The sequence below is a fragment of the Sminthopsis crassicaudata genome, chromosome 5 (genome assembly GCF_048593235.1).
Source record: "Sminthopsis crassicaudata isolate SCR6 chromosome 5, ASM4859323v1, whole genome shotgun sequence".
Classification (NCBI taxonomy): Eukaryota; Metazoa; Chordata; class Mammalia; order Dasyuromorphia; family Dasyuridae; genus Sminthopsis; species Sminthopsis crassicaudata.
The window spans coordinates 148,212,629-148,228,672 of NC_133621.1; the positions used below are offsets into that span (position 1 = coordinate 148,212,629).

Below are 16,044 nucleotides of genomic sequence, written 5' to 3' on the forward strand. Positions count from 1 at the left end.
ATAACTATTGGAATTCACAGGTGAATGACCTCATATACTATGGGAAAACACAGAAGAAATTGAAGGTAAAGCCCTTGTTGTAGAAAAGTTTACAATGGAGGCAGCTATGTGGTGCAGTGGATAGAGCACCAGCCCTGAAGTCAGGAGGACCTCATTTGACCTCAGACATTTAACACCTCCTAGATGTCTGACTCTGGGCAAGTCACTTAACCCCAATTGCCTCCAAAAAAAAATTGGACCACAGGACAAATATAGAAAGGAATGGTGGCCAAATAAGGGAGCATCTGTATGTCACAAAGATGGTGAGTTTACCACTAGGGCAGTTAATTGCTGTACCCTTTTAGCAATAATAGTAAGATGGCATTATGGATTTGATAATTTAGCCAAAAGCAAGAGGTAGAATGCAAGCAAAAGGATAGTAGAGAGGTAGACGAGGTGTTACACATGGTTAGTGGGCTAGATATATTGGGGTAGTTGTGTTTGATCTTCCTAAACGCAAATACATCAATTGTAGGTGACTTAATAGTGATGCGCTAAACAAATATGAATGTTGATAGGAAGAGGTGGTTTTAGGGAAGAGTTTAAGTTTAGATCTAATAAATTTTAATTTATTCAGAAAATTTTGCATATTACTTACAGGTCTAATCCAAAAAAAATAAAATTCTGAAATGCTTGGGGAACCATACAGATATAAGCAGCAGTTGGAAATGTGAGATTGCATTGTAGTTCAGGATTGAGATAGATCAGGACTAGAGATAAAAGATCTTATCTGTGTAGAAATGAGAGTTGAACCCATGGGAATGGATGCAATCAATGAGGGAAAGAATGGAAGGAAAGGAGCAAAGAGCCATGAAGAAATGAACCTTGGGGAATACAGAGTCTTGAAGAAAGAAACTCCAGGAATAGATAACGGTATGAGTGTATTGGCTCTAATGAAGCATCGTGTGCCCAATTAAAACCTCCTAATTACATTGTTTATTTGGGTTACCCTGTTGCTTCCCATCCTTAGTAATTCTACAGAACTGCTAACATGTTGTTAGTCATAGAAATCAATTGGATGGTACTCAGCTTCCAGGTATGACTATTTATATGAGTACTGCTTGTGGCATATACTTTGAACCTGCCCCTGCCCCCACCCAAAAAAAAAAGACTATGATCATTTTCTAAGGGTTCCAGTGATAATTCTCTATTACCTCTATTACGAAAGCTCTTAAGCTCTTAGTCCATTAGTGTGTTATTAACAATTAGTCAGGGGGCAACTAGGTGGCTCAGTGGGTAGAGCACCAGGCCTGAAGTCAGGAGGATCTGAGTTCAAATTTGAACTCAGATACTTAACACTTCCTGGCTGTGTGAACCTAGGCAAGTCACTTAACCCCAATTGCCTCAGCAAAAATAAAACCAAAACAAAACAATTAGTCAGACTTATTAGCTTTTTAGCTTATTAGGATGGTATAGTAATAAGTTTAGTAAAAAACAATATTTTAAACATATATATGTATCTTTAATATATAATATATGGAATATATGATATACTTGATATATTTAATATAACATATATATGCAGTGTGTATGTGTGTTTATATATAGTTGTACATTTGAAGATATACATATACACACATATATGTGTGTATATATACATATAGTTGTATATTTGAAGAGTGAGCTCAAACTTAGCAATGAAGCTAAATGCAATTTTCATTCAAACCATAATATCTTTATCAAACATTATGGTAGAGTTGTAGCAAATTTATTCTACTGATTACTGGATTGTTATATCTAAGGTGTTTGAGTATTCTGTGATTACTTTAATTGAAGTGGGGTGTAGAACATCAATCAACACATAAGGATAGGTCAAAGTGATCTCCACTACTTAAGGAGACTACCCTTATCAGGGAAAGTCACCTTGACATATCAGAAGAATCATCAAAGCTATTGGAGGACTAAACTCAGAGCTATAAAATGAGCCTATATCTTCTATGCTCTTTTCTTATAAAATTTGTTGTTGTGAAACATGTATATTCTTTAAGACATTATTTTGATAGTAAACAAAACTAAATATCTTAAAAGAAAAATTTTCTTAATATAGATATCTGACAAATATAAAGAGAAGGGAGGGAGAGAAAGCAAAAAAAAAAGATAGAGAGAGACAGAGAGCGAGCGAGAGAGAGAGAGAGAGAGAGAGAGAGAGAGAGAGAGAGAGAGAGAGAGAGAGAGAGAGAGAGAGAGGGAGAGAGAGAGAGAGACAAAGGCAGAGACAAAAAGAGTAAGCGAGATAGAGAGAGAGACAGAGAGAGAGAAAGGGAAAATCAGTTTCAAGAATTATGAAAATAAGAAAACATGTGAAAATGAATTATGCATGAACTAGAAGTTTGGTAAGTTTTTTTTTTCTTTTGATTAATGTATGTATGCCATTGTGATAAAAATTGAGGATCAATATATGCTACATATAAAGGGAAAATACTGAGGAAAGAAAGATGTAACTATTTATGACTTATTAAGTAAATTATAGGACCTTGTCTGAGGTACATAAGGTTAAGTGATTTTCCTCTAATCACACAGCTAGTATGTCAGAAGCAGTTTTTAAAGTCAGTTATTCCTAACACTTGACAGAGGAACTTCAAAATCTGTTATGTCTCATCTCTGCCAGTGAAGAAACACAAAATCTAAAGAAACAAAGGGACTTGCCAAAAATCACAAAGGCAATGAGGGAGTGGTAGGACTAGGATTCAAAATCAGGTTTTATACTTCCAAAATGAATTCAGCTCTTTTTTCCTTGTCCTATGGTATCCTATTATTTATATATAAAGAATATAATGTAAAACTGGGAATTTCAATGTATCTACAGAGAAAAGTATTGTTCACTTTTATGTGTTTTTCAATGAATGAAAAATTGGATGTTTTTTACAAAATACAAAGTCAATTTTACAGCACTGACATGTGAAATAGTGGACATAATAGTTATAACAGTAAATCCAAATCAGTATCATGCTCACATATTTAATATTTGTATTTGACTTTAATTTACATCTAAAATATGTCACTATTAATACATTCTGTTTGATTACTAGCCTCACTTCATATACAACTTGAGTCACAGAATTATAAAATTTAAAAAATATATTCTGTCCAAGGCATATATGAAACAAAATTTCTATTAAAATGAAACTGGTAAATCATTCTCAGACTCTGTTTAAAGCCTCCAATCAAAGAGGAAATTCACTGACTCCAAAGGCAACTCATTCCAATTCTCAATATCTCCAATGGTTATGTAGTTTTCCTGACATCAAACTTAGAACGTCCATTTTAAAATATCAACTCACTGGTCCTAGTTCTGTTCTCTGGGACTAACAGTATCAGAGTAACACCTCTTTCAAATAACAGTACTTTAGATTCTTGAAGATAGTTATTATACTCTATTTGACTTTTCTTCAGGCTAAACTAAATATATCAAGTTCCTGCAATATGCTTTCATATGGTATAATATGGACTTAAGGAACCTCATCAATCTCTTTTCTCTTCTTCAGATGTTTTCTTGCTTATCAATGACCTTCTTAAAACGCACACAACACTCAGTACTGAATATAATATTGCAGGCCATATTGGAAATATTATATTCAAATATATTATGCAAAAATAAAAGATTATACAAAATATATTATGCAAAGATACACACATATATAGATACAAGAATATATGTATACACAAAAAATAAATGCAATATAATATTAGGAATGGGCATCAGGAATTTCATGTAGAGGATATTGCATATTTAAGTTAATTTTTGAAGGAAACAAGGGATTTATGAACAGAGAAAGGGGATGGAGTGTCCATGAGGAAAAGCAAGTCAATTTCTCTACAGAAAATGTGAAAGGAAGTGTGGTATAATAAGGCTGGAAAGGAAGCCCAGAGCTATGTTATGCATGCTAAAAAAGAAAAATTTATCTTGTATCCATTGAAGTTTATTTTATAGGTTAAATGACACAGTCAGATTTACATTTTAAGAAAATCACTGTCAGCTGTGACTGGAGAGGGGAGAGGGCTGAAGTAAAGAAATGAGTTAAAGAGATTTATATCAATAGAAGATATTTCACTAGTCCAGGCAAAGGATGGTGAGGCTTTAAATTAGACTGGTATCACATATTTAATTCATATTGAGTTGATGAATAAAAATTACCAGGCCTTGTTTTAAATTGTTATTTCTCTTGAACTAAAGTCAACTTTTTGAGCTCAAGTGTAAAACTTTCCAATTATCATTACAAAGTATGTTATTACATTTTGTCAAATGTTCCACCTTAAGGGGAAATTTTATATACTTATTCTATAACCCAACACAGCTTTTTCAATCTGAAAATTTGGTGATAATTATGTTAGATCTTCATGTTCAAATTATTTCAAGAGCCTAATATCTGCATACCTTGAAGTGCAATCCCTTTAAAGATTGGTGCTGACAAAGTATAACACACACTAACTGCATATAGCCATTTTGTTTAGTTAGCTGTTCCCTCGAGAGATGTTTAGCTTTTAATCTAGTTTGCTACCCATAAGGGGAAAAATTAACTAGAACATATTTTATATATTTATTTCTAATTTCATATATCTGGAATGATTGGTCGTAAATCCAACATATAATACTTTACTTATTTGTTCAGAAGCATGAGGTGGGTTATGACTTCATTGTGTGAACATGTTTGTATGAATAGTAAAAAAAAATACCATCATCTGTACAGATGGTTTGCTACACAATTTTTCCATAGAAATATCCACATTTCAGTATTATACTGACATAGCTATTTTGAAGACTATAAACTCAGCCATTTATTGTCTTTTGGGGGGATGAATGAGTTAAGTACTTGAGATATTGTTAGTGTAAAGAATTTACATTATGCAAACTGACCAATGTATGCTGGCAACTAATCTATCATTTAGGAGTCAAAAAAGTCTTTAAGGCACCTAGGTAGAGGTCTGGGTCTAGAGTCAGGAAGATCTTAGTACAATTCCAGCCTCAGACAATTCATTTTTGACCCTCACCAAGTCAATTAATTTGTCTAAGTTTACCCAACTGTAAAATGGGAATCAAAAACAGAGTTTTTGCAAGAATCAGTGAGATAATACATATATAGTGCTTAACATAGGAGATCAATAAATTGCTATTCATCTCTCTCCCTTAAAGAAAAGCATTGTCTCCGGACATTCCCTGATTGGGGGACTTGCCCATTATCATTCAGAAAGAATGTGTTAGATACAGCATTTGAACTCTTATATTTTAGATTCCAAAACCAACTCCCCTTCCACTATTTAGTGCTGCCTTTTGATTGCTCTATAACACACTAATTTATAAAGCTATTTTTGTGCCTATATTCTTTCTGAAATGATTAAAGCTTTGAGATTTGAGCTTTGAGTCAAAATAGTTTATTACACTATTATCTCAATTTCCAAATAATCAAGACCAGGATTTTGACTTAATATCCTGTTCTTTAAGACATCTGGAGTTCATCTTGGAGTTCATCTGGGGAAGTAATAGGCCTGCAGTCAGGAAAACTCATCTTCCTGAGTTCAAATTTGACCTTAGATATTTAAGTGACGTTGGTCACTTAATCAGATCTAAAAAATTAGACACAACAACAGACATTAACTCGAATCTTCATTCCCATACATATACAATTATTTATAAGGAAACATCTATTTAATATGCCCTTCAACTGCTTTTTTCCCATTCAATTCTTACTAATGTTGACATAAAGGTGACCCTAGATTTCTGGAGTCAGTGTCAGAAAAATAAAAACTCTAGTAGGTCTTATCAATTTGGAAAAACCTTAAATACAGTCCTAGAAAGAGACTTTTTTTTTCATCAATCACCCAGCCTAGTTAAATTTCAGACATTAATCACCAGAAGAACAGCAACAGAACAATAAACTGTTTTCATCATGATCTCTCATGAAATTCTGATAGACTGCAATCATTATTAAAAGAAGTACTCTTACCTACAAAATCAAAGTAACAGATCATAATTATCCTTCAGGCTTCACTAATAAAAATTTCCAAATTAGACCCTGAATAAATCCAAAGATTGATCCATATCCATATTCTTATCCACTTGGTTCTATGTCCTTTCTACTTGAATAGCTCTTTTTTCCCAAGATAATTATTTTAACTGTTTCCTACTTGGTTTCTATCTCTGTCCATCATATAAACAGACATATACACATACACACACAGAGCCACAGAGGTATCCTAATATTGTAAAATGAATGAGTGATTTTAAAATGAATACTCACCTGGAGTTACTACTACCCCATTTCCATTGACCACAGGTTGTTCTTCCTCCTCCTCCTCAGGAGGCTCAATTCCTCCTTTCTCCATGTTGCTCACTGACTTATTCCGCTTACGTTTTCCTTCAGCACTTGGTGTGGCTCCTGGAAGTATCTGGTCTGTTACATTTAACAATAAGGGAGCTGGTTCTGCAGGAGGTTTTGGGGTACCGTAGTAATTATCTGCAAATAACACAAAAAAATTCAGAATTAAGCATATTAGAAATATTTCTCTTATCTTGGTATCATAACATCATCACCAATTGGGGAACTATATTACTTAGTTATTTCCTTCTTTACCAAGTGATGGGAAACTGTAATATGCACTAAAGATAACAGTGATATGATTTAGGGCAATGTTCATTGCTTCACTTTCTCTTTTTCACTCCCTTCCTGTGGCAGGCAAAAACTTACTCTCAGTTTTCCCTTTGTTTTCTTCAAATACGATGTATAGCACCAAAAAAAAATCTAGGATAGTTTGACATTCCTAATAATTTGTACTATTTAAGGAATAATATATCATTGATAAATGGGAGAGTTTAGAAGGGGATCTTTTTGGAATCTAGTTATGGATTTTTTCTACAACAAATAATATTATACCTTTCTGGGACAACAGGCCATGTACATTTTTCAAAACTTTCAAAGGTCATTGGCTATTTAATTTCATTTGTCTAGCATTTAGTTCTGGATCATGTTCTTATAAAAAATTAAATATTTGGGGATATTGCAAAGTGTTTTTCCTCTTTGTATTTCACCTAAATAATCAGTCATTTTCTATATATTCCTGCTTAGCATTTGGCAGTATGTGAACACAACTTTACATTTTCAATAAACAACACAAGACAAGAGAAAACACACACCTTTCCTGATTAATTTTTAAAAATGTGGGAAGTATCCTTTTCTTTTCTTGCATTTTAAGTCAATCTTCAAATAAAAGTTTCTATTTGGCTAGAAATAATATAGCTCACTCAATAGTTTATAATACCAGGAAGTGACTGAAAGCTACGTATGCTAACAATACTATCAATGGTCACAGCCCACTTAACAGAGTAATTCAGCTTGTAATGTTCATATATGTAAAAAATTTGCCATGCAAACTAGGCCAGAAATATCCACTGGGCTTTATATGAAGCAAGTTGAAAATTCCAAAGCTGACTCAAAGCTTTCATTTGCCTTTGACAAAATCTTTATTGTATACCCAACAGGGCCAAAGCAATGTACTTAGCTCTGCTTGGAATAAAGGTCAACAAGGCAAGTTGCTGTTCTCAAGTAACAAACTTTAAGAGGGAAAATAAGACATTTTTAGAAAAACTACAACCTGAAAGTTAGGATTAATTTCAAGTAAAATACTTAAATATCACTGGAATACCAGTCAACTAAGATATAGCATTGAAAGGATATATCTTATTCAAAAGGAAGAAAATAAACAAAACAGGTAGTAGAGAAACATTGCATATTAAATAATAATGTGAAGAAACCCAGAAAGAGATGGATGAGGGTAGAAATCATTTGGATACTCTCCAGTTTATCTATGTCATCTTTCAAATTAATTTTTTCAATTAACAAAGACTTATTTTCTCTCTTCTTTTTCTCCTCCTTCTGGCTTTGACTCAGTCATATCCCCCAATGAGAAAAAAATGAAAAAGAAAAATAAAATTTCTATGGTATGCATGCAGTATTAAGCAAAATCAACTCCTACATTACCCATGTTCCAAAACAAAAGTAATGTCTCTCATTCTCCAGCCAGAATCTGTCATCTCTATGACTGAATATAGGTAGAATCCTTCATCATTAGTCCAAAGAAATCATGATCAATCAATGAATTTATGGAATTCTTGAGTCTTTAAAAGTTGGCTTTATCAATTGTACTTCTAGTTCTGATCACATTAGCCTATATCAGTTCACAAAAAATCTCCCTTAGTTTCACTAAAACTATCATCTTCCTTCATTATTTCTTATAGCACATCAGTATCATGTTACATTCACACATTGACAATATATTTGTTAAGCCATTTTCTAATTTATGGTACACCATTGATTTTCAGTTTTTGTCACTACATGAAGACCTACCATAAATATTTTTTTCTCTTAAGGGATACAGGTAAAGTAATGTTATGTCTGGGACAAAGGGTATGCACAGTTTAATTACTTTGTTCATTATTCCTAATTGTTATCAATTCATGAGCACTCCCCATCATATACTTGTACAGTCGATTTTATTGTACTCAAGTTCAGAACTTCACATTTATTCCCACTGAATTTAATTTGATCAGATTTAGTTGAATGAGTTATCCTATTGAAATCTTTTTGGATCCTGACTATGGCATATATTGTGTAAGCTTCTTGAATTCATATAAAAGTAGCTAAATGATTGCTTATCTTTCTCAGTGATCCTGAGTTTCAACACTATTAATACATTTTTATTTACTTGAAAATTATTATATAATTATCCCTGACTTCTTTTCCTTAGAATAAACATATATATCACCTTTTAAAAACTTTACACAATTTTATTAATTTGGAAGGCTGTTTTCTCATATAACTGTAATTTTTTTATTAACATTCTTTGTTTATAAAGGCAACAGGAACAGAATATTTCATTATTTTAGTTTATGTATTTCCCCCAAAATTCCCTAGAACTTCATTTAAGTTAACAATGATACAAAAGGTCTATTCTGAAAGTTTACTGTCTGTTTGACGACTCTAGGTCCTTAAGATGTGATATGTCAGAAAAGCATTGACTATCTTAAGCATAATATTATCTTCAATAAGCAAAGAACAAAAAAAAATTTATTAAGACATAAAGAGTTCCTGCCTTCAGATAACTATCAAACTTCTATATGCTTTGAATTACTTCAACTAGCATGTCTTTGCTAAACAACAACAATAAAAGGTTTTTGCTCTAGACAGTGTTATCGAGTTATTATATTTAGATGTAACTTGGACAACAGTTGTAATTCTAAGGGTTCACAATTACTTGTGTAAGCTTTATATAAATTAACTGCAGATCATTTCATGTTGACTTAAAGTGGAGATGGATTTAGAGAGGTAACATACTTATCCTCAAGATTCCTCACAGATTAAGGTCTTGACCCCTATTCCTCCCCAATATTCTCAGTGCTTTTATTTCCATTTTGGTAAGCTGAAGAAATCAATTTTGGATAATGGCTTGGTAGAACAGATATGATTGCCTATCAGGTACTCTGGGGAGGTACATATAGCAAAGCCTATCACTGGGATCCCAAAATAACCTGAAAATATGCCCTTGTGTTAGAAACAGTATATGGAGAAATCAAGGTTGCTGAGAATTTTATAATTTGTTTTTACAGTTTTATAAATGGAACAAATGCTTAGTTAGATACTTGGCATTCGCAAAGGCACCTGCCGAGTTAAACTGTGACATTAAACAGAGAGAAGAGATTCAGAGCTCCAGACCCAATCATAATTAATTATGTTAGAAAACCTGCCAGATCATAAGTAAACAGTCATTTTCACCCAAGTCAGAGGTTTCGTTTATGGATACAAAGAATATATATCATGGAAAGATTTGAAATTTTATCTTGTAGGAAGATCTTAGAGACATATGTGTATTAAAAACAACATAAGAAAAAGTGATTAATTATAGTTGAGATTTAAAAACCCTCTCTTGTTTAAAATTTTTAAACTATAGCAGGACAGGAAAGAGAAAGAACAGCCACTTGGGCCAGAGTATTATATCTCTGTGAGTGTGTACACAAATATACGTATAATATAAAATAGAATAGTATAACAGTATATTTATAATATGGTAACAATAAAATATAGTATATGTAATTACTTTATGATATTAATAAAAAATCAAGTCAAGATTTATTGAGTACTTATATGTCCCAAACTATTATAATGAAAATCTAAAATAAACCACAAAAAGTTTGATTTAAAAACAATTATGCCATCCAGCTAATTAAAATAAACTTTCTGATAAAATTTTCTTGAATAATATTTAAGCAGAAATGAGGTCCTCCAGAATGCCCCCCTTTCTTAAACTTGTTCTATGCAATAAGTGCCCTTAAGACAAAAAGTTCCTAATCTGACCTTCAAAATTAATGTCTTTATGTTATTTATTTTCCTGAAAACAAAAATCCACTTTTATTTCTGAGATACAAGAGAGCAATCATTCTTAGAGTAATTGCTAATAATGGCACATAGTAGGCACTTAATAAATATTGATTGATTGATTGATGATTGGTACCTATTACCAATAGGTAAGAGCCATCATTCTAAAATGTCTAGTTCTTATTTCACTTCATTAAGTGCAAATGTATGAGAATGTTATTTTTAGAATCTTTCATTTATCTTCATTTATCCTAGATATAAAAAAACAACTTGTATTTTTCTGTCACAAGTCTTATTTTTCAACAAATTCAATAGTTACCCTTCCTACAACTCCCTTATCCTCCAGCCATATTATTTTAAATTAAACAGGTCATTTTGGTGAGTTTCTACAGTAGTTTATACAATAGAGTACATTTTGAATTCTACCATATCCAACTGTCCCTCAATATTCTTCAATACCCTCAAGGAAACCATCAAGATAGTTTAATTTGGCTGACATTTTCTTAGATGTGTTTGCAAGTATTCACTGAGTTCCCTGTAGTCAATCAAATTTAGTATTCATTTATTCAAGTACTATTTGAAGCTAGCCAACTTGGACAGGCATGCCAGCAATCTTTGTGTGCTAAATAAAATGGTGTCTAAAGACTGGCCTGAGTAGTTGGTATGTTCACTTAGAAGGAGTCAGATAATTTTCCTGTAGTTGCCTCTTCCCTTTAGGCATTGTCAGAATAGATCATAACACTTCTCACATGCTCCAAATAAAGTGCATGAAGAAGTTATGCAAAAAAAAGGCCTAAAGTAACTGGAGAAGAGCCACAGAGATTGTGTTCGATTCCAATAGGCAATGATTTTTAAATGAAGCATTTGATAATTTAATTTTTAATTAACTAGTTTTTTGAATGTCATTTCATATATTTCCCCATTTAATAATGCTGGAAACATTGGAGAACCTCCTTTTATAGTGAAGATTTTAGGGTAAAGTATAATTAGCCGAGTCTTTTTTCCAAAGAACTCCAAAATGCAGATTAATGAAGCCATCCACACATATACACACATACATAGTATATAATATAAAATGAGATTTTTTCACTTTAAATTTCAGCTATTTTTTGTAGCAGTATCAACATCATTAGTTTTGCTCCAAATACTATAATACTGATAATGAGTCTAATGGGGAATGTCCAATATTCATATTTATAGTTTAAAAAAACATTAATCATACTTTATGACCATATCTTAATGATAAATGGAATCTATGCCTTTTCAAAATTAACTTTTAACCTCTTGGTTTGTAAGATAAGAAAGAAAAGTAAGGTCCAAACTATCCTAAAATAAAAATAAATGTGACTATCAACATGTTCCAGGATCTGATGAGTCTAGTGTTCAGTCTTTCTGGATTCTGTATGTATCTCACTAAGTCTACTAGAGTATTCTTCCAACCAGTAGAAGCACTTAAATATAGTTCAGCATTTATAAGATGGGAAAATAGCAAGATTTTTATGATACTATCATTCCCCTGTCTATGGTGCACTTTTTCTTTTGCAGTTCATGGACTCCTGTTATACAGACCCCATAAGGCCTCTGACTACCCAGGACATTCTTACCTTACCTAGAACTTCCCTCTCAGACAAAATCTCATGCTTTGAAACTTTACAGACTGTCAATCAGAATAAATTAATGAGCTAAAAGTTTAGGTAATGATAATGGTTAATGAAAAAGGACATATCCCAATAGGCATTATCAACATATTAGGTTAAAGTGGTAGGATGTGAAATTTCAGATGCCTTAACAGTTCAGTGAAGAAATTATTTACAAAGAAATAATGATGATGGCAGTTAAAGGTTCTGATAAAGGCCTCATCTCCAAAATATGTAGAGAATTGACTCTAATTTATAAGAAATCAAGCCATTTTCCAACGATAAATAGTCAAAGGATATGAACAATTTTCACATGATGAAATTGGTCATATGAAAAGGTGCTCCAAATCACTATTGATCAAAGAAATGCAAATTAAGACAACTTTGAGATACCACTACACACCTCTCAGATTGGCTAGGATGACAGGAAAAGATAATAATGAATGTTGGGACACTGATGCATTGTTGGTGGAATTGTGAATGGATCCAACCATTATGGAGAGCAATTTTGAATTATGCCCAAAAAGTTGTCAAGCTGCGCATACCCTTTGATGCAGCAGTGTTACTACTGGGCTTATATCCCAAAGAGATCTTAAAGAAGAGAAAAGAACCTGTATGTGTGAGAATGTTTATAGTAGCCTTTTTGTAATGGCCAGAAACTGGAAACTGAGTGGATGTCCATCAATTGGAGAATGGCTGAGTAAATTGTGGCATATGAATGTTATGGAATATTATTCTTCTGTAAGAAATGATCAGCAGGATGAATACAGAAAGGCTTGGAGAAACTTACAGGAACTGATGCTGAGTTCTGAGTGATAATGAGTGAAATGAGCAGAACTAGGAGATCATTATACACTTCAACAACAATACTATATGAGGATCAAATCTGATGGAAGTGGCTATCTTCAACAATGAGAGGATCCAATTCAATTCCAATTGATCAGTGATGAACAGAACCAGCTACACCCAGTGAAAGGACACTGAGAAATGAGTGTGGACTACAACATAACATTTATACTTTTTCTGTTGTTGTTTGCTTGCATTTTTGTTTTTCTTCCCAGTTATTTTTACCTTTCTAAATTCAATTTTTTGTGCAACTGTATAAATATGTATACATATATTGTATTTAAGATATAGTTTAACATGTTTAACATGTATGAGATTGCCTGCCATCTAGGGGAGGGGGTAGAGAGAAGGAAGGGAAAGTTTGGATCGGAAGTGTTTGCAAGGGACAATGCTGAAAAATTACTCATGCATATGTTCTGTCAATAAAAAACTGTTATTAAAAAAATTGGGAAATTAAAAAAAGAAATTATGATGATGATAGGCAACACATATGTGTGTATATATACATATGCATACATTTCAGTAATGTTTATAAATTTCTTTACATATATTAAAACATTTGATTTTTACTACTACCTTATGGGATAGGTATTTGTTCAATTGTTTAATCATATCTGACTCTTTTTGGTCCCATGGACCATCTTGTGCTAGGACGTTCTCTACTCTGCTGTGTCCCAAAATCTGTCCCTAATCATGTTCATTGCTTTTATGACAATATCTTATCCTTTTTAATCCTCTTTTCCTATTGCCTTCAATTTTTTCTAATACCAGTGTCTTTTCCAGTTAGTCCTGTCTTCTCATTAGGTGGCAAACCTATTTGACCTTTAGTTTCAGTTTTTGACCTTCCAGTAAATAGTGCGAGATAATTTCTTTAAATACTGAGGGATTAGATTTTCTTACTGTCTAGGGGACTCTCAAAAGTCTTTGCTAGCCCCTAAATTCAAAAACACCAGTTCTGCAGGATTAGTTTTACTCATATGTCAACTTTCCCAGCCATACATAGTTATTGAAAAAAACATAACTTTGATGATATGGATCTTTGCTAGGGAGGGTATATATGCTTTTTAGTATTCTGTCTAGATTTGTCCTATCTTTCCTTACCAAGTATCTTTTAATTTCATGGCTACAGCCACCATTTCTAGTGATCTTTGAGTCCAAGCATATAAAATCTGACACGCTTCCATTTCTTCTCCCTCTATATGCCAGGAAGTGATGGAACCATGTTCTCTGTATATTCTTGCTACTTTCTTTTCATTTCTCTTTCTTCTATTAAGTCTTTACTATTTGGTCTTTTCATATGTCTGGTGACTATGTCTGATGTTATGGGGTCAGACAGAAGATGTAAAGATTAAACATTAACATCTTGGATGCCAGTGAACCCAAATGGATTGGAGTGAATTAATTTAATAAAGGTAAATGTGTGTATATATATATATATATATATATATATATACATATATAGATATAGATATAGATATGTATGATTATATATGTGTGTATGTATATATATGTATATAGAGATATAGATATATCTATATATAGATATATCTATATCTCTATATACATATATGTATAATTTATTTATTACTATGGGTAAGAATTCTTTAGAAGGAATGGAATAGCCCTTATTATTAATAACAGAATGAGAAAATCATTAGTAGAATATAATCTTAAAAATAACAAATGAAATCAGTTTGAATCTAAGGCAAACCATTCACCTTTACTGTAATACACATTCAAATGGACATCACTTAATGGTCAATATTGAAATAAGATTGATTGTTTACTTTGTAGACTAGGGTGGAGAAGCTCTACAAATCAGTTAAAACAAGATTAGAATCTGACTGTGTCTCAGATAATGAGCTTCTTATTGTAAAATTCAGATTTAAATTAAGAAGGTAGAGAAAAACATAATAAGACCATATACCTATGACCTAAATAACACCCCTTATGAATATAAAGTAGAAGTGATGGATTGATTTAAAAGATTAGATCTGGTAGAAAGTGTATCTGAAGAACTATGTATACAGGTTCACAATATTGAACAGGAGGCAGCAACAAAAAGTATTCCAAAGAAAAAGGAGAGTAAGAAGGCAAAATGTCTGATAAGACATTACAAATAGTTGATGATCATGTATTAGGTAGATTATAAATGATCATTCTGAGGAGAATTTAGTTTAAATAGAAGGGAGAGAATACTTCGATAAACATTCGAATAAAATTTGAACTAAAAGTGTGTAAAAATACTTTTCCAGAGAAAAAAAGTAACAATAAAAATGTTAATTGCTAATCAATCAGGACTTATGCCTCATTGAATTTCACTAGTTCATAAAATACTCTTTTTAAATTGCCATTGTTTAAAAGTTAGTAAGTACCCAACGTGTTTAGCAGTTGACAAAAGTGGAAGTGAAATTGTTGGCAATTTAAAATTGAGCATCTGTGCAATGCCCCACAGATTATTCATAGCCACTCCAATTAAATTTACTTATTCAATAATTGATAAGGAAAACTAAACCTTTCAAGGACAATATTATTTTTCTAGGCTAACATTTATGGTTTGCCATATAACTTCTTTCTCCCTAAGGTATTATTAACTGAGACAGTAAAATTACTAGGAAATTAGGAGACTGAGCAGATTTTCTTTTGTCCCTGATTTGCAAGCATAGCACCCAGGGAAATATTTGATTAATCCTAATTTGATTTTTAGTTTATGATTAGAAAAGTCTGCCAAAAAGCAAAATAAAACTTTAGCCTCCAATTTTCAGATACTAGATAAAAGAGTTAGGATATTAAACAAAAGTGATGCTAAATATGCATGATAAACTTTTTATCAGTTTTCCTAAATAGTGATTGGGTAGAATGCTGAAGGGAAATCAAGAAACTTTGCTTTTAATCTTAACTTTGCCACTATTGATCAATCAATAAGAATTTATTAAGTGTTTATTATGCAGCAGACACGATGTTATTAAAGAGACAATGAAAAAGGAAAAACAATTCTTGCTGTCAAATACCTTACATAGTAATGGACAAGATGACACGTAAATAATGAGGTATGTATGAGATATAAACACAGGCTGTGGAAGACAATCATAGGGGGAAAAACACCAAAAAGGGAAACCATTGAAGAGAATGTAAAAATTCCCCTTGTAGAAGGTGGG

General features: G+C 32.3%; 1 protein-coding gene across 5 annotated transcripts in view; it reads right to left on the reverse strand.

Annotated features, from left to right (window-relative positions):
- Nucleotides 1–16,044, reverse strand: part of MAGI2 (membrane associated guanylate kinase, WW and PDZ domain containing 2) — a 1,692,369-nt gene that overhangs the window by 619,545 nt on the left and 1,056,780 nt on the right. For all 5 annotated transcript variants that reach the window (XM_074268482.1, XM_074268481.1, XM_074268480.1 and 2 more), the window contains exon 4: nt 6,276–6,491. In XM_074268482.1, the coding sequence (XP_074124583.1) occupies nt 6,276–6,491 (216 nt within the window). The remainder of the gene's footprint in view (nt 1–6,275; nt 6,492–16,044) is intronic.